Here is a 24,406-nt window from a genome sequence, read left to right as displayed (position 1 = left end):
TTTTAACTTTTGTTTCTGTTTGTAATTCCATTCAACTTTAACAACCGTTAATTTTTTATTGATTTAGGATTTTGTTTTTTGGAGAACACAATAGTTTTTTTTCTTCATGGAACAATGTGCTCTCCCAATGGTATTTAGGAGCAATCGCTTTTACGACGTGCCTTTTGTTTTGTGCTACATATTATCTAGTAAAACAGTCGACCAGTTTTTTTTTAGAAGTATTACGATTCTAATTGTGCACACGATTTTGTTCTTACAGATATTCACACAGTTCGTCGTCACGTCTCGCTAGCTCGTTTGACCTATGGTTCTATAGTATATAAATATTTATGGCTTTCTTTTATCGTAAATACAGTACACGCGATTTCTTGCTATCAATCCACCAGCATAGATCCGTTTTTGAGCGTTCGATTACAATAACTAGCTCAAAGTTGCTTTTATCACCGAATTCAAATCATTTTCTGTGTATTCATTATGTCTAAAGGATTTTGGTATGAATGCTGTTGTCACTATTCACTACTGTGCACGATTCTTTCGCGATGTTTCATCCTTCAATGGGTATCAGCGAATGGGAGCAATAACGAACGCTGCTATAGACATTTCGCTCTATAATACGCGGTTACCGAACTCAAGAAGCAAATGAAACCAAATTCATGATCAACGAATATTTTTGACTTAACATTCGAAATTTGCATAATAACAAATAATAACTAACAAGAAAGGTTAGTAAAAAATCATAGATATGAGCACATGAAAAGAACTAAACTGTACCACTTAATTCAATGTGTACCACCCAAACCCCAAAAGGAGAGGATGTTATCGGAAACCAAAAAAAAAACTCTAGCGTAGAGTTTAAAAAATAAAGGATCACCAGATACACCTGCCAAAAAGCAATAACACCAAAAGCAGGACTTGGCCGAAAGAGGGCGGGGAGAGAAAAAAATAGGCGCTCCAAGCTCCTTATCACAAGCGTTACGCAGTCAGTCGCCTCTTCTGCACCCAGGGGGCGCACTATCGCTGTGGCCGAACACTCTCCCAAAGCCGCCGAATCTCGTCCATCGGTAAATTCGGGTCGGTAAAGAAAAATACCTTCCGACCGCCGTCAATTCGGTGATCCAGAAGGTCCCTTTTCGCATCACTGTCTAGGTAAAGACCGTCCATGGGCGTAACGGTGACGTTAACTCTCTGCGCCACCGTGCCCGTGATGTGGACGTCATCGATCCAAAAGAATGGCTGACGCTGCGCCTCACGGTACAGCAGCCAGGCCACGTCGGCCGAATACAGGATCGTATACCCGGGACAATAAGGAGGATAGGACCTCGACGGATACTCGCGCCAGCTCACGAACCACTTCGACCGGTGCGTTCGCTTGACGTTCTGATTCGTCACCAGCTGGCAGAGCAGCAGATTGCGCAAAGTCGCGACCTGCTCCAGCACGTCGTACAGGACGGGCGTGTTAATGAAGACGTCGTCGTCCGTCTTGAGCACGTAGCGTGCTCCTGGGCAGTGGTACACGAACCATTTCAGTGCCATCACGTGCTTGTACGTCATGTTGCGGTACGCATCGACAAAGTTACCCTGCACGATGTCATCGTAGGTGCGCGATTCGTGCTCGATGGCACGCTGGCTCGTGGTCGAGTTGACCGCACCCATCAAGAAGATCAGTCGGGCCCGGGCATCCGACAGGCCCCAGGACGAACGGATCGTGTTCCGCTTGGCCAGATTGTCCGGGGCCGAGTGGATCAACACTAACACTAGCGGTGGCGACGCAGGTGACCGCGTGCCTGGTAAGGCATCTGCTGCACGCGGAAGGCTATCCTCGAACAGGCTCGCTCTTCTCCTTCGTTTCCTTTTGCTCCTACCGGTGCCCGCTCCGCAGTAATCGCGGTTGATGGTGAATTCAAAATCCTTTAGATCGATAAGACTAGTGTAGTCGTCATTTGGCAACGAATCTTCCCACGCGCTAGCTAATGTTAACGATGCTGTCGACTGTGTACTATTTCTACTACGGCTAATGCTGCTACGGGTCGCGGTATCCTGTTCCGCTAAAACGTCCCATCGGTTCCTGCTGCCAGCCCGGTTGTCAGCAAGAGATCCCGTCGCGGCCGCGGCGGCGGCGGCCAAGGCCTCTGCGAGCCAGACCGGTGACGTGATATTGAGATACGTGGCACTAGTTCCGCCGCTATTGCTGTTTCTTCTGTGATCGATGGCGTACGCATCCTGACGATCACCATCGATGTCGTTCCCCTCATCGCTATCGAAGGGAAGCTTTAGCTGATCGTTGGCGGTTCTCGCCGGGGACTTTGAGGCAAGGGAAGGCAACGCGGACGACAGATACGGAGACGTGGCTTCCCGGTAGACGGTTACATCCCGCGGTGAGATTTGCCATATCGTCAGCACCAGAGTCAGACAAATCAGCACGCCCAACACCGGGCGGCGCTCGAACATGATCGGGTGATCAGCGAAGCCGCCTTGCGTGTGATCGCATTATGCAAAACCCTAAAAGAAGAACGCAAGAAGGCGCTGCGTGAGTTATGGTTTTATCCTTTTCTTTTCGCCTAGAAGATTGGGATGCTGCGCGGACTCTCATTGCTGACCCCGGGCGAAGGAAGAATTCTCAAAGGTTTTGGCACCTTTGATAATCCTTTTTTTTATTTGTTGCAAAGCTTTTTTTCTACAAAGCTGCTCAATTCGCGGGGCACGCAACGATAGTCTATGCAGCAACATTGGTGGAAGGGAAGTGAAGGGACGTGAAAAAAAACTACCTCATTACCTAAGCAGAAATACTTGATAAAGCAGCACCAAACGCACCAATCCCATGCGAAGGTGTTAATATTTGGGAGAAGGAGAAATCAAGAAATCTAATCCTATCGGTAATCTTAATTTAAAGCGAAAGTAGGACCCAACTCTTCGAACGGTATACATGAAGGGAACAATTCGTCAAGATGGGTGAAGAGCAAACACCAAGCACCTTTCACTGATAAGCCGGTGACTCACGCCTCTGAGACAGCCCTGATAAGCCCGAACCAACAATAGTACAGCGCAACGAGTATATCCCACAGGATCGAATGTCGTGAATAAACTTATGCAAAATAGCAAGCAGAGACAAATAGTGTATCTTTGTGTCAAACGCAAAATAGATAATATATGCCCCTCCCGAACGATAACGACCCTACCGCATTTTAAATATTGAAACGTGGAACAAATTTAACAGAATTAGTGAGAATTTGCTGCCAAAAAAAACTACACTGTTACATTTTCTTTGCAAAAATATACGATAGTATCGAGTTCGAAACTCGACTGAGCCTCTCTCGTAAGCAAGACTGACTATCTGGCTACGTGAAAATTCCAAGTCATAGATAGCCTTAGCTTAGCTCAGCAAGACAGGCCTTAACCGTACACCAGTTGTTGAGCCATTTGAAAAGAAAAGGAAAAAGAGGTTGAATCTTCCTTATCGAAAAATATACATAAGCTGAGGCGAAGCGAAGCATACAATCCCTTTATCCTAAAAATTAAACTAGGATACGGGTAGATCAATTCGAGATACCTCGATAGATCAAGCCTTCGATATCGGCGTTAGAAATCTCAGCGAAGACGTTAGAAATCTTGTTATATGAGAAAAAATGTTTATCTGTACTACCACATGACTAAATTGACCGAACACAACGAATTGATCAAGTCTACGCAAATAATTTCATTATCACTTTTCACTCTCAAAAAAAAAAATAACAATAAAATAAAGGTAGCTACTCGCACTTCAAGTTCTGCCTATATACATTGAGTGGCATCGCTTCAGCAGAAAGCTTCAGCAGAAAGCAGGTTAGCAGCAGAATCCGAAACGTTTCAAAACCCTTTCTTTGGCATTTGTTGCCAACAAAGATATCTTTTTAGAAGGTGTCTTGCACCGAGGGGACATACAACGACTCGGAATATCAACAGGTTACCTATTTATGTGCTCTTACAAATAGAAAATATACTCCGAAACAAACGGTTCGGCAGAAAAGTAAATTTGCTTTTGAGGCAAGAAGTTCAACACACTCTTTATTAGGCCCGGAAGGTGTCCTATCAACCGAATCGTGATCGTAGCACCTAATATCGATAGCGTGTAAGAAACAATGTTCTTGAACGAACAAGCACCAATTAGTGTTAGCTTTATAATGAGAGATGTTGTAAAAATAGTACTCGTTGACACGGCAAAAGCCACGGCATGTGGTTCATCTAGCATGAGTCGAGACCAACGATACCGCACGACATCGATGACACAGTTTAAAGACAATCAATCATACATGCGCCCCATCGATTGTCCCACCAGGATCTACACCCTTATGCGCACCCTGCAACAACGACACTGCAGTACGAAGAAACGAAGAACCGAAGCTTTCATACCTTGCCTTCGAGGCACACACCGAAACGGCGGTGTACTGCCGCTGACAGGATATGTATTTCACGCGACTGCCAGCCGCCGGCAACTGCTTCCCACGCGCTGCAGGTCCATTGAAAGTGGCGAGAACAATGGCGCATAAAGGACGAGATGTGGAGATGTGGTTGCCGTTACTGAGGCGACCTGCACCTGCACACCGTTCATTGTCGCTACAACTCGACACGGCCAGGGGGGGGTTTGCTTCAGTCCGTGCGGTTTTACTACGTGCAATAGCTACACGAGTATCTGCACGCGAAATGTGGGAGTGGAGAACTGTCGAAGGAAGTGCGAGGGAGCGCGAGAGAGAGAGAGAAATGATTTGGCCACCGAAGAACGAACAACCCCTCCGCAATTACTTAATTGAACCCGCAGCAATTACACCACGAGGGGAAGACCCGGCCTCAGGGAATGTGCTCGAAAAGGATGCCAACCGACCGCGTTTTGTTGCACACAGGAACGTCCCGGGCGGGATGGGTTCATGCGTATTTAAATGAAGCACCGAGGTGGTCGCTAGTGTGCGTTTGTGGTTGCATTCTACCCGTGGGTGGTTGCATTCTAGGAAAATGCACATACGATGCACATTCGCGCTAGTATGCATTGCTTGTTTTTGCGTGCATGCATGAATACCCACACCACAGGTTAGGGTAGTTTTTTCTTTTGCATCCCCCATCTATTGCAAAATCAATCGACTTATGCTTCGTGAAAATGTATAGTTTTTTCCCCCCTCATACGATAACGTGACGTGTTAGCGGGCAATGATTGTGTTGGAAGTGGAAATAATTGCACTCACATTAGCATACATTCAGCAGGGCAACATGCGAGCGCATGCTCCTTTTGAAAAAGCATTAATTTATTTTCCTAACCATCCTAATCGCGAGATATAACTCAATCGCGGAAACCTATACCATTATTAGGCCGTTATGTTTTACAGCACGTCAAGATACGATCGAGGGAAAAATTATGTACAATTTTAGCGGCGCAGCATAATGCGTCACTGATCACATATTTGCTTCAAAAGCACGTGCACAAATAACATACCGCACACACGTGGTGAACCAGTAGTCGCTATCGCCAAAGTGTGCACCTCGAAAACACGCAAAACAACCGGTCAATTATGAGCCTATAATTACAGGTTTTCCTATCCGCAAAAGAGCATATGACGCGCCGTGTGAGGCATCTCCCCTCTGGCACGTCTACGACGTGTGGTTCCCGGTGACAGAAGAAAAAAAAAGGCCACCAAACCCCACCATTCTCTGTTTGCTTTCCACTTTCCGATGTCTCGCCGACCGCTTCCCGGTGTATCGTCGTTGCGACCTCCACACGCCTGATGATGACGATCATTGTGTCGAGTGGTCGCCGGTTGGGTTGGGGTTTTTCCGGCGCCAAGACCACTTGCCAGCCTATGCAATTGAATCTATATTTTATACCACCAACGGCTACGCTACGCTACAATGGTGCATGGATAGGCAGTATTTGGAACGCTCCTTAACGTACGAACGAACGTAACGAATGATGGCGGAAGTTTCTACTTGAAGATGAAGAAAAAAAAAGCAACTATAAATAACCCATGACATCCTTCGATGCGAAGGTGACGTAATAACGTATCGTTGGAAGAAATATCATTGCAGTAAGCCGAAAACATCATAAAGCACGCCATAAGTGATTAACCATAAATACATGCTAGTTCACTTGCGTCCACCAGGCAGGGCATCGAAGTGAAAAAGAATGGAATAAAAATCCAAACAGTGACAAAACAAACCGGAAGTTGACAAAAACGGATAAGCGGCGGCTACCAGCATGGGAGAGAGTGGCGCACGGCTGGCGACCAAGTCGTCTCGCACAATCGGTGGCACTTCCGGTCGTCTGGCGTTAGGAGCGCGTTGGCTTTTCTCGATTTTGCATTGTCGTACGGTTCCATCCGCCCGGCGAGCGAAATGGCACGTCGTCTGTCATCGCTTTTCGGGGAGGGGCATTGGAAAAACAAACACCCGACAGTCGATTCGAATGGTGCCAATGGAGCCGCGGAAGAGACGAAAAAACAAACATAAATAATGAGCACGCGACACAATGCTAGGCGGGGGCAGGACGGACGCCAAGGCAACCGCATTTTCCACAGCGCCATTACCGGTGCGATCAGCAGATGCGAAAAACTCAACCATGAACCGTTGAGCGCTCTCGACTGAGCGATATGAGCAATCTACTGCGGTCGCAATGAAAGCAGATATTAAGCGATCTTATAACGATAGGACTTGGCGAGGATTCTCCATGCCCTTGAGGGCGAAACACTCCTTTTTTTTACTGCTCTTTTTGCGCTCATAAGTTTTTTGATAGATTAGTTAGTTTAACCGTCGAAAGTTGAGATCTAAACGTTCAACGCCACCATTAATTTTGACCGTCAAAGAAACCCATCCAATGCGAGACACGAGAGGACACCACGACGTCGCCGCGCCTTATCGATGATGCAATGCCGTTTCACGCGACCATTCGTACGCACGGCACGGAACGAGTGTCCAGTGCAAAAAAAAAAGCCATTAATCTTCCGCCGATGGGATTGGCTTTCGTCCGTGTGCATGCTTTTGGAGCCACACGACAATGCAACTGCTCAATGGCCACCCGCCGCCGGCATACTTTTGCCACCAAGAATGCTAATGTGCGGCAGAGCAAAACACTCATCTTGTTCCAGCGAAGGGGTGTTTCTGCTGTGAAATTAATTAGCATTTTAACAATGCCATGCATAGTATCAGCTGGTGAGGTTATCTGCTTAGCCACACGATAATGGGTGGCCTTTCATGGGTGAATGGGCTTAGTTATTGTTGAACTTCACAGATATTGTGTTGATGTGATGTTAAACTGACATGCTTTTAAAAGAACCGCATCTCAATAGAGCCACCATTGAGAGCATCCGTTTGAGAGCATCGTTGCGAAAAGCGATCAACTTCACTTCAGACGAGCTGAACTGCCCGGTCAGACAGGATGCGTCACCAAATGGAATGCAAAATTGCATTTCCCTTCAATTATTTGCGAGCGCAAACTTTCACCAAGCACCGCCGTCGTCGTGCACAACGCCAACCCAGTGACATCACTCCCCGTCGGGTGCGTCTCTTCGATATTTCTTTTTTTCCCCAGCGCGTTTTGTTCGCTTTTCCGTTGCCAATTCCATTACCTTGGTGCTGCGAGTTGTCCCTGGCGAGATACGCCAGCCACCAGAGTGGTTGTGATTTCGATAAATTAATTGCAATTACGGGGTAACCGGAAAACGGTGCACAAACGGTTTAAAAGCACATTGCACAGATTGGCGGCTCTTCGAGGTTGGCTCGGCCACATCCACACACAATAGAATGCGAAGAAAACATACCTAATAATCTAATTGCAAGTCCATTCTGCGGCACAAACACTGAATGAACGTTGCGAGCTATCACAATATAACGCCCAACCGGGACCGGGTGAATGATAAAGCATAAACCTTGCGAACCGTGGGGACGTGGGAAAATTCAAGCGAACAATCACCGCGCATCCCGCGCCAATGCAGTTGCGGAAACCGCGTGTTCGCGTTGCGCTAATGCATTAATTGACGACTATACACTGCGCATCACGCAGCAGGGTGGTTTCGCACAAACATCGCGTTTTTTACGCGAAAACCGCGCTCCGGGAAAACTCTCCCCCCCGGGGGGTTGAAGTGGCAATGATTTCTAAGAGTAAAAGTATATGCAAATAAAAACGAATCCACAATTCTTGCGAGCCGTAGTGGTGAAAAGGGTGAAAAAAACACACACACAGCTCCCAACGCAACCAATGATGATGATGGCGATCATGATCTTGGGTGGCATAAAATTTGCATTGATTACTGGAAAAACGAGGGCACGGTTTATGCATAATAAAACGAACCACGGCACAACATTGTTTACACGATTCGGTTCCGAAGTCCTCGAAGGGAAACTCCACGACAGGCTGCATCGTGGCCTCGGAAAAACGGCTGATGCATCAGAAAGGACAGCGCAAGCTACTCCCCCACAGGCTGGGCTACCCCTTAAGGGAGGCCTTTTCATTCCCTGCGGTCGTTTGCTGTCACCGTCTGCAAGTGAGTCACATGTGTGCCGCAGCACACGGGCGCAATTAAGGCTCGGTGGGGTTTGGTTATGTGGCATCCACTTTGCTGGTGCCACTTTTCCCCTAATTAAACTGCAATTTATGGATAAAAACGACCTGACACACACGGCTGGGGTTCTATTCCCAGTGTCGATATTGCTCGCAGACAGAATGTTGATTTTGTAACGGTTATTGGGGTGTGGTTTTGTTCTTGCAAAAGTGCTTCATCGTGTCTACCGCAGGTTTACTTAACCGTCGTACGTTGCTTGATAAACTTGTTTTCCTGTTGATAAGAAAATCCTTCACTAGGGCTGCCTAATGATTGAAGCACGATATCAGTGTTACTTGTACCACTAATGACTAAAAACACAAACAAACCACCACGGGAACGACGGTTGCGTTCGCGAACAAAATTGATAAACTTTAATCATATTGAAAATGCTCCATCCGCGTTATCGTCGCTGGAACTATCCAGCGGGACCGGTGTTTGTTCAGTGCTTTTTTACGAGCGGAACACTCGAACAAGTCAGTCATACGCGTCCCTTGGCACTGCCTGGCCCCAAGACACTCGAGACACGACCCGTCGAGGAGGAAACCCAAACGATGAACTTTCCACCTTCCGGTTGAATTATGAAACATGCCACGCGGGAAAACTTTGCCGCTCGAATCACATGTTCGCTTCGCTTTTCCACACTCTCCCCCCTCCCCGTTCAACGCGTCTTTTCCCAACCCAAATGTGCAGCTGGCAAGCGACCGAGTTCGATTTTGCTATCGGGTTTATCTTTCTTTATTTATTGCGATTTTTTTTAACAATTTTTTTCGCCCTTTAAACCCACCGTCGTGTCGAACACCGGTCGCTGGTTGTTGGTGATTTTATTACCGTCGTGCTGTGTTTTTTTTTTCTTCTGTTTGTCCTTCTCTGTGCTCTTCGCCATTTTGCACCACCCCCACACGTGGTCATTAGTTGCCTCTTCATCCACCGCCCCGCCCCGTTCCCCGGGAATCGATATTCAATTGCGCAAATATAACCCACGCGCAACATATGCCAACGGCTCACACGCACATTTGATAGCAAAAGAGCGAGAGAGAGAGTGAGGGCGAAAAAAAAATATTAATACGAAAAATCGTGAACTTTCGCTGGAAGGGGAAGGTGTGCCACCCCACGCGAGAAAAATTTCCATTTATCACCCGTTAAATCTAGCCCTCCGCACTCGACCTTCGGGGCCGTGTTTGACCTCCATCCGCGTCCATGGTGGCCGCCTCCCCTCTCCCCCATCAACCACACGGAGGGTATTTAACGATTTTCCTCCCCACCCAACCCGAAACACGGCCTACGACTGGAAAAACCGCGTGGTGGCGGAAAAAGGGGGCGGCACAAGGACGAACGCAGGGCGAACCGTCGTCGCCGGGACCGAAAGGGGGGTCGATCGAACTTAATCGCGCCACTAAAACCAACGACGAGCCTTGCGAGAGAGTCAACCTTAAGCTAAGGTCAAATAGCGAAGGAAAAGAAGGCTGCCCTCTTCCTTCAGCCCGTTTGCGTTTGTGCACGTGTGTGTGCGTGTGTGTGTGTGAGGTTTATTGCCCGTTTGTGCGAGAAGCGGAAAGCAAAGTTGCTCGTTATGTGGTCCTGGAAAAGGCGATGGCGAGAGTGAGTTCCGGCAGGCACTAGGATCGGGGCGCTCTACGGACACGTCGGCTTGCTGCCAGAGAACGGGCGAATATTTTGGCATTCGTTCCGCCGTTCGCAGACATTCTGTCCCCAGCCGTTCCGAGAGGCTTAGGGTGCCCTTCGAGCTAGTTCTGGATTTTTTCTTTTTTTGCTAGGGCAACCAGCTCAGCCGGAGATGCTGAGAAGCGAGAGCTGCCAATAGAAACAAACGGCCCACTCCCGCCGCCTGGCGCACGTATGAATCTGAGGGGCCAGCACGCTTATCGATGGGAAGGGAATTATAGAGGAAACCATCGAAAAAGAAGAGGCAAAAGCGAAAGTTAAAATATCGTTTCCCATTTCAACAGGCCCAAGGACGACGGGCGCGGCGTTATGGCGCACATTTGGCACAAATTAGTTAGAACGATTTTTTTTTGGCTTTTCCGGTTGTAATACGTAATTGTTCAACCCAGCGGAACGAACCAGTTACAGTTACGGAGCAATCGCCATTCGATAGAGCACAATTGTGGCTCTCTGCTGCGGTCCATATGAGTGAATTATGTTTGTTTCAGAGCCAATTTAGCTCAATCGTGTCGCGGTGGGCAAAAGTTCGTACACCAACAGAAGCGCGGCTACTGCATTCACCATGATTTGGCTTTCAATGACATTTCGCAATTAAATTGCAACATGCCGCAGCCATCATGTACTGCCCTAGCGCGCGTGCGATATGTGTGGATCGGGTGGTTTTAATTTATGCAAAACTAATCTCCCCTCAAAATGCTCCTCGCTCGGATGCGAACCTACCGGCGGGAGGGGGTTCGATGTAGGCACGGTTTGAAATTGAAAATCCCAGGCTCAACACAACAGGTTAAGGTTTGGGGTCAAGCAGTCACAAGCCATCATGTTTTCGGTTCGCAGATAGTATAATTCAACACCAGGGGTGGGTTTTCATGGTTGCCTGCTAGCTAGCGAATGTTCGCAACAAAACCCATCCCATTTCGCAGGACAAACAACCGAATCCTGCCCTCCCTAGCAGGGGCATCGGATTTGGATAATTTTATGCTAATTTTATGCGAAAAACAAAATACCGGCACACAGATTTATCGTCGTCCTTTCGTGCGAGTGGCTACCCCATTCTCGGTGAGGCGAAAGGCGTATGGGCGGTGTGCCAACGATAACAACGATCAATCAAAAGGGACACCACCGACAGCTCCATGCGGGAACCGGCACTAGAGAACCGGCTAAAAATACGGGCAGCAACATTAGGGATGATTTTTCCTTAAGATAACGGACGAGTCCCGAATATCGGAAAAGTGTCTGTGAAAGTGACGTCGGTGTGGTCAGTTCATTAAACCACTTTCATCACATCAGAAACCGTTCGAAGAATAGGATCTTTGGATTAAATCTTTTTGGAAAATAAAAACATAAGAAAAAGGATCCAACCTCCTGCCGATGGATTAGGAAGCGATGCGTTACATTTGCCGCATTATGTGAGTCTACTGATGCGTTCTCTGCAGAGCATGTGTAGCTAGCGTGCAGATGAGCGAATGATTCAGGGGCTTGTTAGCATTCCACACTGATAACTGGGCCGGATTATACACAACAAAGCCAACGTTTTGCTTTCTAAAACAAGCATATGGTGAATAATGATAAGCAATAGACGAACAAGAGCTCCGAAAGTGGTATTACTGCGACAAGCCACCGCGTCTGTCGTGTACGTGTACGGATCTTACCGCATGCAGGGGAAATCATTTCTTCAATAGCAGATGACGACGGTGTGACGGTGTGCTGCAGTATGCCTTCTTCCAGTGCGCTCCTGTGCTGCTCGTCCCGCTGACGAAAACAGTAATTATCTGTGTAATCTCGACAGAATGTCCCATCGCTTCCCAACCGCCCCGGGACGGCTTGAATAAAGTCCAAATCCCAAACGATGGATCCCATTGCTTCCCGAAGCCTACCTTTTTGCTCACTGCAATATGGATGCGACGGAAATGAGAATCGACTGCACTCGAACGGCCATCGGCACACACCGGATGGTGCAATTATGCATGAACCTACCCGCCAACGCCTCTGCACCTAAACCCAACCCAACCCAACCGGGCCCGGCCAATCGAATCTCGTCATTAATCAGTCAGCATTCCAGGGGGTTTCATAACCAACCTCGTCATCGTCATCATCGGGGGAGTGTGTCTCATCAAACATGAATTGGAGCGACGGTGTATTTCGCGCATCACAGATTGACAGGCATAAACTCCCCAAAGGCACGTGCGAATTAAATTGGTTGCCCTCCCTCCTGAAGGACGGTTCCGGCTCGGGGAAGGATCAATCGAATCGACTCCACCCCCACACACCGTTTGACCGAATTCTAGGACGAGTGGTGAATGCTCCCACGCAACGTGGATTATGGATTTCCTGTGCACACAAGCGCATCACCCATTTCGAGAAAGGATTATTTTTCAATCGTGCTATTTAACCGAGTTCCGGTTGTTCTGACGTAACGCAAATTCTTCTACCATTTAGCCAATCGAAATGTCCACCCCAACGAACCGGCAGTTGAAGTGGAACGTGCCGTTCTTTGACTGTGGCAGCACTCCACAACACTTTGCTCTTTTCTCATGTTGCTATCCCGCGAGGAGGCGTCAAAACGGTAACGAATGGAACTGCGAAATCCAGTCGGTCAGTTGGCCTTCGCAACAACAAGTTGCAAAGTGCGGCAAGGGTGGCAAACACACATAAAGCAAACGACCAAACGATGACCGAAACAAACCCCCCCTTCATGCTGGCTGGCGACAAACCAACCCCCAGGTTTCCCAAAAACACAAGAAACAACCACACACGGAGGCGGCGTCCCCCAATTAGGGGCAGCGTAGATTTGCGAGAGCAGACGCGCACCAGAATAATGTGGCGAAATGGTGGTGCTGAAATGATGGCGCCAGAACACCGACCCCACTCGGGGTGGCTCGGGAAAAGCGAGAAGAACGCCCCCCGAAACCCATGGGGTGGGCAAGGAAAAGCCCTAAATTTTAGACAATGACGTAAGAGAGAAACCCCATTTGGCAGCCACGGCACGGGGCTTTTAGGCGCGCGCGTTGTCACCGAAAACACAATGAAAGCGCCATCCGCATGGTTTCGTCCTGCGCCCCGGGTGGTTGTCTTCGTTCCGGAAAATCCGGCGGCTCGAGATCGGAAACCGGCAGCCTGAATCGAACCGCAATTGTGGCAGTCATGTCTCCAGAAGCACACGAACCACGAAGGAGCACAGAGTGGGAGTGTGACGACTCATCAATATCAAATGCCACTGGCGCAAGAGACACAGAGAGAGAGAGAGAGAAAAGTGGCCCATAATCTGCGGCTCCCGTTGGATCGCGCGCTACAATTTAATTAAACGCAAGCTTGTTGATATGTTTTATGAACAGAGTGCCAGCAAAGGGGCGCCAGCAAACGGTAAAACTGGGGTGAAATAAAGCAAAAAATAAACTCGCATCAAACTAGTTTGCCTGCGCGTGATCGCCGGGGAGCTGGCGCGAATATTTAGCGCGGGCCTTACGCGTTTTAGCGAAGTGGCACATTTCGTTACTAATCAATCTTGCCGGTGCCGGTTGCCGTCACAAAGCGTGCCGATTTAGTTCACACCAACGGTAATGGCGTCACTGGAAAGGGGGGAGGGAAATTTCCATCTCACGATGCTTTTGTGAATCGTTTCTATTTTTGGAGCTATTTCCCAAAGAATGAATGCCTTCGAGTGGTTCGTCAATGTTATTGGTAAAGTTTTAGGTTCATTAAATCGTCGCAAAAGCACCAAAGCAATGACCCCACGTACAAGGCTCGTAAAGGGCCGTAAAGCAAACGAAACTATAAAACTTAAGCAACAATTTTGCAACCGTTCAAACAGCGCAAATTGTTTCCGCAATCGCACGAGCACGCAGCAAGTGCTCATAAAATCGCTACAAATTAATCCTTCGCACCACATCCTTCACGGGGCAGCATCAAAGCAACCCACGCGAAGCGAACGGAAAGAAAAATAACACCCGTCGGGTAAGGTTTGTTTACAAATCGAACCGATACGCAGCAGCTGAAACTGTGATGGCTACTTCGATCGAAGTGAACACTCCCAGGTTGGCCCGGTTAGCACGCGCAGCGCTTGGAAGGCCAACAAGATAACGCGCCAAAATTAACGGTCCGTCTGGCCCTGTTCCGGCCCATCCAGGACCGGGCGAAACCAATAAACACATATTTCTTTTCCACCAGCAAAAAAAAAACAACTCCCCCAGCCGGCTGACCGCAATCTGGCTGGATGGGATGGGAAAATGGTGTGGAAAATCGCCGGCCCCAGCAACCACAGCAACACACGCTCGAGCAAACCCGTCCGGCGTCGTTTTCGTTTCGCACGAAACAATGTATTTGATTATGTTAGCGTTTGGGGCCAGTAAAAGCACCCACACACTGGGGCCGGGCGGGGGACACGGACGTATTTCGGAGAGAAGCGCAGGTGAAATTCGCCAGAAAAATCCACCGATTTTCGTCTCCGACCCGTGGGGGGCGTGGAATTTTTCCGCAACATCCCATCGCACCCGGCGGAATTGATCGGGCGGAAGCCGACGGGCTGCAAATAACGATCCACTCTCGATGGTGTTGGGCGCCATTATCGATACAGCTTCGCTCTCCGTGCTGGTACTTCGTTACACGCTGCTTAAGGGTTGGCTCGGGGCCGAAATTATCTGGCCCTGAAAACGGCGATGCTCCGGGAAAATCTCAAAATAGTTTACCCTCGCTCCAGGGCACGCGCTATGCGATGGGAGGTGAAGAAAGGGAAAGAAAAACCCCACCCCCCAAGCATGTAAGACACCTCGTTGGCAGCAAAAAAATGGTTTTCTTGCCATTCCGAGAGTAATGACAACGGGTGCGTTTCATTATCCAACAATCAGTGGAGAGAAAAAAAAACAAACCACTTCTAAAGGTGGTGAATGGCGTTAAATAAATAAATTTGCGTTACGCTTCAAACAAATAAATTTGCAATGATAGCACACTCGAGCCTTCGCATATTGCGGCGCATTCACTAGAAACAAATAATCGCTTCAGCTAACGCCCGATGGTGTGGTGTTGTGTATGATTTATGCTCCATTTTCTCGGAACGCCCGCATTTTCCGGCTCGCGAATCGAACGCACGCCTCGAAAAAGGCAAACCATTTTACATCGGCCGCACCCGAACGGCGCAGCACAACCGGCCACCAACCCAGCAGCCGCCGACGGCAGTTAATTAGAGACGGCATCATTTTATTTTTCTTTTCGCTTTTTTTTTGCGCCAGTTTTAGCGCATTTTTCCACCCGAGAGCGCATCGCACGGCGGGGAAGAAGAAGACGCGCGCGCGTTTTCCTTCTCCATGAGTGGCGTCGTTTCCAAACGGAACGGGCGCGAGATCGTGCGCCTCTCGCCACGTCGTGATCGTGATTTTTATTTGCTACTTGTGACGTCGGTAGACCATCCTTCCACCTCGGTTGGGTGCTCGTTAGGGCAGAGTGGGAGGGGGGATGTTTTATTTTTAACCTTGAATTCAAATCAAACCCGACCCGACCGCGAAAAACTACATGCCGACAACACATCAGCGGCGGCGGCCACACTATCGTGTCGTGGTGAAAAAAGGTGCCAAAACGGTACCGTGCGCGCTTGCAACGCCTGCCAGAGCCAAGGTTGATGGTGTTCATCGACGAGCGGGTGGTTTTGCTGTTGTTGTTGTTGTTGTTGTTGTTGTTGCAAACCAACCAACCAACACACCACCCGGTCGTAACGTAATCATGTGGGGGAGGAAAATTCCCACTTCACCATTTTAGCAACACTTAAACGAGAGGGGGGCATTCATTGTGGGATTTTATTTTGCATGATGATTTATTGTGCACATCGAGAGCCCACGGCAAGTGCATGTTGGATTCAAACGCACCTAATGCAGCGGAATATTAATCGCACGTAGGCCTCAACGCTACGACAAAACTCTCTCATGCTCACCAAGCGCATACGATTACTCAAAAAAAAATTTAAAAAAAAAGGTCGTCACACGATCAAGGTTGTGACCCCACGTCTTGACGGGACACCCCTTCACCAAAAACGTCGCATAATGGGGGACGACCACCCACCCACCGTCTGTGATGCAGCCCACGAACGAAATGCAATCGAAACAAACGAAACAAATGAAAATAAACCGTCACTGGTTGGCAGAGCGGGAATAGAGAGGATGGAAAACAAACCCTCCGCCCCAGAGGAGACAGACGGACGCGAACGGAGGCGACAGCCGACGGAGAGGCGAAATCTATAATTAGTGACTATTGGCCATGGAGTGTGGGGTTGGGCGGTTTTCGGGACCGCCACCGTGTATAGCACGGCAAAATGCCCGCACAAGGGCAATATAATGCACCAGCTGCAGCGGCGGACCTTTTTGCGGCATTATTGCGCGCCGAGCGGCGCATTAGCGGATTGCATGTTGCGGTTTCTTTTTCTCTTTTTTTTGTTTTGACGGGACACAAAAAGTGTCAAACAAAACGGGCCCCCGTTTGGTGGGGCGAGTGAGGGCATTTGCACTTCATTAGGCGATGATTGGGGGGGGGCTGGGAAGTGATTAAAACCGACCAGTGGTGAGGGCTGGCAGACGTTGAAATGGAATAATTTTCCACCCGTTCGGTGGTAAATTAAGTTTAAACATACCTTTGGGGAGAGAGGCAAATATTGCATTTTCAATACACACACACACACCCATGCCAGTCGACTACTTCTACTGCCAGTTGCAAAAGCACGCGCACAAACTCCATTACGTCTCTGTGTGTGACTGTTACTTTATAGATAGACCCACCCGAAACAGCTCCTGGAGGGCTCATCTCGTGAATCATCGTGGCGTGCGCTGGCTGCATAACGTACCCCTAAAATATATCGCTTCTAGAAATCATTTTTTCGTCCCAGTTGTGCTTCTTCTTCTACTTTTTTTTGCACACCCTTTGGCGGCGCTTGTCATACCAAAAAAAATGGGAACGTTCCAACGCGTCACCCGAGGCGCACTCGGAAAGGAATTAACCCACCACAGATGGATAATAAAATTTTATGCAAACAAAGGCGAACAAAAAAAAAGGCACACACGCGCGAGACGAAAATGACAACGAACATTCGTGCTGGGGTTTTCGTCGAAGGGCCCCCGTTTTTGGAAGCGCCACATTTTTCCCATTTGCTCCACATTTTGGTCGCGCAACCAGCCTGGGATTGCAATGAGGCGATGGCGCCTACAGCACTCGCGTACCGAAGGCGCATACGTTTTTTCGACGATGAGTTGAAAAATCGCATAAAAATTCGCATCAGGAACCGCCGCCGGCTTTCATTTTATTTTATTTTTTTTTCTTCTGCCGCTGTAGACGGTAACCGCGACAGAAACCACCAGCCACCAGCCAAGCCAGCACAGAAACATTTTCTGTGGTTTTTTTTTGTTTGTTTGCTGTTGTTGCGTTTGGCCCCCTTTATTATTAATGCGACCGGTGCGTGTGGCATGTCTTTAGAGGCGACACTTCAACGGTGGGGAGGTAGTTAGTTAGTGCCCGACCCGGCGATTGCAATCTGGGTAAGTGAAACCAGGATGCAAAAAAAAAGCACTAAAGCCAGTAAAAAGCCAACAACCTCCACGCCACGGCTGACGTTAGTTATATGCGAGTAATTGACCGCAAACCGAGGTGATTCTAAGTTTCGAAACTGGGTAGCCTTAACGATCTTAACACGAACCTTCGGCAAACATTGAAGTTTTCCTCATTTTAAACATTTGTTAAAGTTTACTGATAACATCATAAATAAGAGTCATTGTGTAAAAATTGATTCATGAACCATTTAAAACCAAGCTTGGCGGTATTGCGCAGAATAATACGCCGTTCAGCACGAACATCGGAAAGGAAATCAAAAATCCTGCTTATCTTTCGTGATAAGCTTCAATAAATATCCACACCGGCCGTGTGTTGCAATGATAAATCGTTATCAATCAAGCTGCCAAAAGGAACGCGCGCCCAGCAGCTATGGAATCGCGTCGTACGATTTACAGCAAAGAAAAAGCGTGCCGGCGCAAGAAATATCGCGCAAACAGGGCGTTAGCAAACGTATCCGTCGGTTTCTCGCCGGCCGTTACAAACAAAAAAGCGAATCCGTTCGAAAAAAAAAACATCCCCCAAACCCTTCGCACGCTGTCACGACGATCTGTGTACACAAGCAATTGACACTGGCCAGAGGCCCGCCGGTGGCGTTCGAGAGCAAATAAAAAGATCACCATCTTGTCCATCAACACCAAAAAACGCACCACCAACCCGAATGCATAGCCGGAACAATAATTCATCCCCTTCCCTCATATGTAAAGTGGTTCCACCGGTTCCATCCGCGATGGATTCCTTAACACTGGCGAGAGATTTTTGGAACCATCCGCGAGCGGTTGAAATTTTGCGCTCCTACCATGAGGGGGCATTAACCCAATCACAGCCACGTTCAACAAACGTTGTGCTCCTTGCTTCGAGTGCTTGTCGTTCTTGGACCAGCCCAAACGGAATGCTGACGAGAACGGCGCGAAACTGTTGGCCCCAACAAGGCGCGCGTGATGTGAGAAGGTACCCAAACCGAACCAAAACAAAAAAAAGGGAACAGAAACGATCCAACCAAGCGAGTCGCAGGAATGCGCGACATTAACGAGACCTCCTCCGCCAGCAGAAAGCGTCGTCCTCGGTGGGATTTCTTCAACGCGCGAATGCAGCACACGCTCGTTTTATGGAATGTTTTTTTTTTTGCGCGCGAACTGTGAGGCGAATAATCTGGGATGGTTGCGGGAAGAAAGAACAAACTTTGTGCGTCTTTTGCGGCACGGCGGCGTCCATGGCCGGTTTTGGGAGGTCTGCAATAAAAGAAAAATCCTCCAAAATTTAGCCGCTCAGGTCGGAAAACGGACAAACCACCATTGTGTATCGCGGTTTACCTGTTCCAAAAGCCTGCATCTTTTTTTAGGGTTGCCCCCTTCTTTCACGGCATTTTGCAGGGGTCAAACGAAAATTGACACACTCAACAACAAAAACCTCAACAACAACAGTCACGATCAACAGGGCGCCTTTATTTTTTTTTTGGTCAGTGAGCGCCTCTCGTCCCATTTTGCGCAAGTTCGTGGAAGTTCAATTATCGTAAAGTCGCCCGCTCGTGGAGATGTTATGACGGGTAACACGTGCGAATGGTGGGTTTACGGAATAAATTATATCGTCACCGAAAGCGATGCCTATCGTCACGCCGTCGTGGCGTTCGCGATCACAAACACGCCACCACGGCTCACTGATTGCCCAATGTGCAGACAACTGTGACCAAAAGCGCCCCATCATTGGTGACCGGCAAAATAGAGAAAAAAAAACCATGCACCTACGGAAAAAGGTTTGGAAACTTGTTGGCGCGTTAGTCCTCGACATTTCGCAATGTAGAACCGCACATATCGTGGACATTTCGAAACGCCAGCTCCCGCGGTGGGGTGGATTAATTGTCCTCGTTATCTTCCGCGTCGCTATCTGATAGCTGTCTACCAGCGTGCCGGCGTGTAACTGAAGCACAAAAGCTGACTTTCTCCAACAGCGAGCTGGCTTCAAAATCAATACCCCATCGACCGAAAGCCAAGGGTGCCGGTGTAAAGCTGAGAGGGCTCTGTTTGCCGACCCAAATGGTTCACCTGCACCAGGCATATCGCTTTCGACTGATAACGTCACGTTAGAGACCCCATTTCCCGACGGTGGCATTTACCGAATGCACCTGAAGCACACAACCGGGCGTTGTTACATTCGAAGCTTTTTACTCTACGTCAACAACGACGAGTGTACCTGTGTGTTTCGGTGTGCCGGAGTGAAGGATACTAGCCAATGCTGCCCATAGAAGGACCCTTACTTTTCCACGGGCACCACGGAAAAACACCGGAAGCAAACACACCTCAACCCGGCCAAAGGCCAGCTATAAATAACCCTCCAACGACCCAATCCACTCCAATGCGCCCAATGATGCAAACATAGACCGGATTCTTATGCTGAACCGTCCGTGGGCTGCAATTTGGGGACGGTCTTTCAATTGAGCTCTTTCTCTCCCACTGGAGTGGTTTGTTGCTAGCACGCACATAGCGGACGGTGTCTCGTTCTGCCGGCGTTATGCTTTATTATGTACTGCGAGTGAAGGCACCTTCCCACAGGAAAAAGAAAAAATGGATGGAACAAAAATCGAGAGCACAACCCAGCTGACCAGCAAACGTCCAGTTACGTCGGATAGCGCAAAGGTCGATAGCGAAAAGGTCAATTCCGGGCAACCAACGTCACCGGGTGCCATGGAAAGGGCTTCACAGGTTGGATGCCATCCCCACCTTGGCCGGATGCATGACGCAACCGGATGTGCACGGATGCACCACCGGTCGCATGCATGTCGTTGTGGGTGGATTGAGAATGAAATTCATTTGACCATCGCCACAAAGCTGGGCATGTATTCAAAAAATGAAAGCAGAAAAAAAGAGCATATGGCCGCCGCCGGTTACCGTGGGGTCAGTTTTTGCCCTGCACCAGCTTCCCGAATAAAAATCCAATTCCGCAGCACAATCGGCGCGCGGATGATAACGGACAAAACATTGATGAGTTTCGTAGAGACAATTACAGCTCGTGGCGGTTTATGGTGAGCCATCATTCCACCGGACTGTGGACTTCAATCGGGCGACTCACGCTCGCGTTCGAAATAATGACCTAATGATTTTGTTCTTGATAATTAAAGCATGCTTGCTGTGACATAATCGAACATCGACCTAATCTTGCCCACCCGTTACAAAGCGTTCGGGCATTATCACACAACTTTTCGGCTCATTTAGAACCCGTGCTGATTGTGGGAAAATGGGGGGAAAAAAAACACGAAAAACAAATTAAAAGATAATATTCATAATCAACCCTCCGAGCACGGGCCCAGACACTTACGAGAAGCGGCATGTTGTAATGGCCACGGAATTCACGTCACGGTAACGTGAGTACTACCCCAACCAGCATGGTTCTGAAAATGATCGGTCCCTGATTCACCCCCGGGATGCTTATCACGTCACCGAGAAAAGGGCTACGAATCATACCAACCCTCTGTTGGGATTGCAACCATACAGGAGTTGCCCCCTTCGGGGTATGGTATGGTTCATTGTAATTCGTTGTAATTGACTCGCTCATTCATGGGGCCAACAGCCAGACGTTGATTTTTGGCTCTCCGAGATCTAGAACAGGGGTCGGCCAGCAATCAATCATTACTATATGGAAATAGTGCCACATTATCTCTTAATATCGCTCCTTCACGTGACGCCAGCACAGGGTGAGAGTTCGTAATCGAGCTGAACCTCCCTCTGGCCGTTGTTCATTGATGATGTGTCATTCTATAGGGACGAGTACGAGCTCAGAGTGAACAAAGGCAATAAAATGATAAAGCGAAGATTCCCATACTCGCGCGGTGAGATTCTGAACGATAACGGCAACGAAAACGTGCTGTTTCTCTCGGATATTTACACATCAGGTGTCTGGTTATCACATATCAGGTGTCTAGGGAGGAGGAACTAGCCCTTAGCCGAACGTTTTACAATCCCTTGTGAACGCGTCTGGTAACGTTGTCGTAACTAGCGCTTGTTGTAAAAAGGGTATTCTACCAGAGACAAAAATAAATGGAGTCATATAAAACAGACATGCATGAGCGCACGTTTCACACGATAAAGAACGACTGTTTAATAATCAACCGCTAATTAGTGTTTGCTCGCCGTAGGGAAGTAAGAGGCTAGCATCTCATTGCTAACACTAATCGGTTTAATTTTCAATAGTTTTATGGCGGTGTAAAACTGCTAAGAAGCAAGATAGTGCACGCAGGCAGGAAGAATGGAATTTTCTGATACAATCGATCGAATGTGTCAATGCGCTATAAATATAAATTCCACCAAGTTGCGTCAATATGCGCATTGTTCGCGTTATTTCCGTTAAGCACCTAAGCGTTAGGAAACCACCTAGCCGCGTTCAATCGATAATAGTACGATAACGATAGTACACATCAGAATCGAGCGTTGGAGGCAGAACGCATGGTGGCGTTTCATTGGGGCCATAAAAGCTTCACGCTTAATGACAAAAAATCGCTGTCCGAGCGAGCCGATAAAAATTCCCTGCTGTCCATTCTAGTGCCCCTCATTACGTCTCATTTTATACTGCCCACATCGCGGAACACTGCCAGTTTGTGCGGACACATAATAGAAATATACTTTAACAAAGTATCTATCGCAACATTAATGCATTGGGCGCCAGCAAACGACACTTTGGTTATTGTACCGATTTTTATGAGACTAGAAGATTAGTTTCATGGTTCACACCATCAAACGCAAAGGGGTGTGATTTTACGCCATGATTCCAGGATTAAAATCGCGGAATCATGTGTACAATACACCATAAAATACGGACTAAATCATGAAAATCAATCACCATAAAATACGGATCGCGAAATCATCTGTACATATACACCATAAATATCAAACTAAACCTTATCACCTAAAGCAGCAAATAAGGTTCAAAGTACAGTCAACTCATGAGCGCCGGTTGTGAAGCAAATAATAATAATAATAATACACCATGAACCATTCATTTAATTGATTCGTTCGCTTTCACTTTCACCTAGTTTACGTCGAAACGAGTGGCGAAAGCTGCGGTGTGGTTGATTGTGCAGCAAACATTCGCTGAAGCTTTCGCTCCAACCCTGACAGCAGATCACCAAGGCATCCTATGATCGAGCCAACAGAGACGTTTCTCCAACCAAACACCTAAGCAAACACGTGGATGCTACCCGCCGAAAGAGCCAGGCGAGTAACGTGCGCCAGTTTTCTAAGGTTCGATGAGGTGGGAGACGATAAGCGTCGGCCTTAAACCGTCGGTAATAACCCCAAGGAGAACATGGAGACATTTTTGTTGTCGTTGCAACCCCAAAACCGGTTGTCGCCGGTGATTCGCTTGAGCAAAAAAAAAACGCCAGCACCTATCTGTGCCGCGGGTTCTTCGCCGATTGGATGTAATAGTGGAGAGAACGTAATGGCCCCGACTCGCTCCTCCACCCCCGTAAAACACCGAGATTGAGCCATGGAATGGTGGTCAAGGCGGGGAGCAAATGGGGTTTTAGGTGTTTTTTTTTTCTTTCTCCAGCAAGCGGCAGAAGTAACCTGTTGCATTGCAGCTGTTACATCGCGCAATGTGCCTTGCTTTGGATGTGTCGGGAGGAAAGAAACCGACCGGTTTCGATTTGGCGGCAATCGTTTCCACCTCCCCGTAGGTACTGCTAAATTGGTACTATGAAAATCAATGTTTATGAATTTCACAGAAAAATATCACGTCGTGTTCTATAATACATATTGGTTAAGTATTACAAATAAGTGATTAAAATTACTAAGAGTTAAAGCAAATATTCATATGTTTCTTCTTCTAAAATGATTTAACTACCTATTTACGGTCAAGGCCTGCCTAGATGGTTAATATTACTAACAGTTAGAGCTAATATTACTAAAGAATAAACTAAAAGTTGCCCCTATGAGCAACGCACCCAACCAAAGGCTTATTGCCGAAACCGAACGAAACGAGTTTCCATTCCCGAAATTTATGATTTATCTATGATTAGTCGTACAACATATGAAAGACTTACCAATTGTATCGATAATGTTCCGCTGGCGCCCGATAAGGTGACCGGCAGCACGGTTTACTCATCCATCCGCTCGTTCCACTCGCTCGATACTGAAGTTTAGTTTGTTGCGTTACTTTTCCACCCCGTAATTGGCCGCTCGCTATCGCGGCAGGTGAGATAACGATGACGATGATGACGCTCTTGCCGATGATGATTACGGTGTGCGGTGCCCCAAGACCCCGAAAACACTTAATGAAGCGGCAGCAGCAGCAGCAGCAGCAGTTTTCCACGCAATGGTCTCGCAATAGTCTTCCACGCCACGCGGTTTGGCGTCGATAATGACTTCCTAGCGTTTATCGGTCACTCGGTCAGACCGGAACGCTGGCCGGAATTCTGACGCACACAGACGGGGTGGTTTCGCAAATCCCCAACCCACGTAGTCACGCTCGAAGGAAAGCAGGAATTCACCGGATTCCAGGATATCGCACTTCTCCCGTAATGGACAGTAAACAAACAAACATTCCCGCGATGCTGAACGGATGAAGGATAATGGTAGCTAACGGGGTTGCGGTGG

The 24,406-nt window shown here is 48.1% G+C and overlaps 1 protein-coding gene across 1 annotated transcript; it reads right to left on the bottom strand.

Annotated features, from left to right (window-relative positions):
- Positions 1-835: 835 nt before the first annotated feature.
- On the bottom strand, positions 836-23,891 carry LOC128727404 (uncharacterized). Its single transcript, XM_053821313.1, has 2 exons — positions 23,854-23,891; positions 836-2,499 (listed from the first exon to the last, which is right to left on the bottom strand). The coding sequence occupies exon 2, from the start codon at positions 2,446-2,448 to the stop codon at positions 1,012-1,014; it is 1,437 nt and encodes a 478-aa protein (XP_053677288.1). The 5' UTR covers positions 2,449-2,499; positions 23,854-23,891; the 3' UTR covers positions 836-1,011.
- Positions 23,892-24,406: the final 515 nt, after the last annotated feature.

The sequence above is a fragment of the Anopheles nili genome, chromosome 3 (genome assembly GCF_943737925.1).
Source record: "Anopheles nili chromosome 3, idAnoNiliSN_F5_01, whole genome shotgun sequence".
NCBI lineage: Eukaryota > Metazoa > Arthropoda > Insecta > Diptera > Culicidae > Anopheles > Anopheles nili.
The sequence above is the reverse complement of the archived record's forward strand: the minus strand, read 5'-3'. Positions and strand labels throughout refer to the sequence as shown.

Excerpts from the sequence above, each read along its gene's own strand:
- LOC128727404 (XM_053821313.1), bottom strand. The coding sequence starts at position 2,448 with ATGTTCGAGCGCCGCCCGGTGTTGGGCGTGCTGATTTGTCTGACTCTG.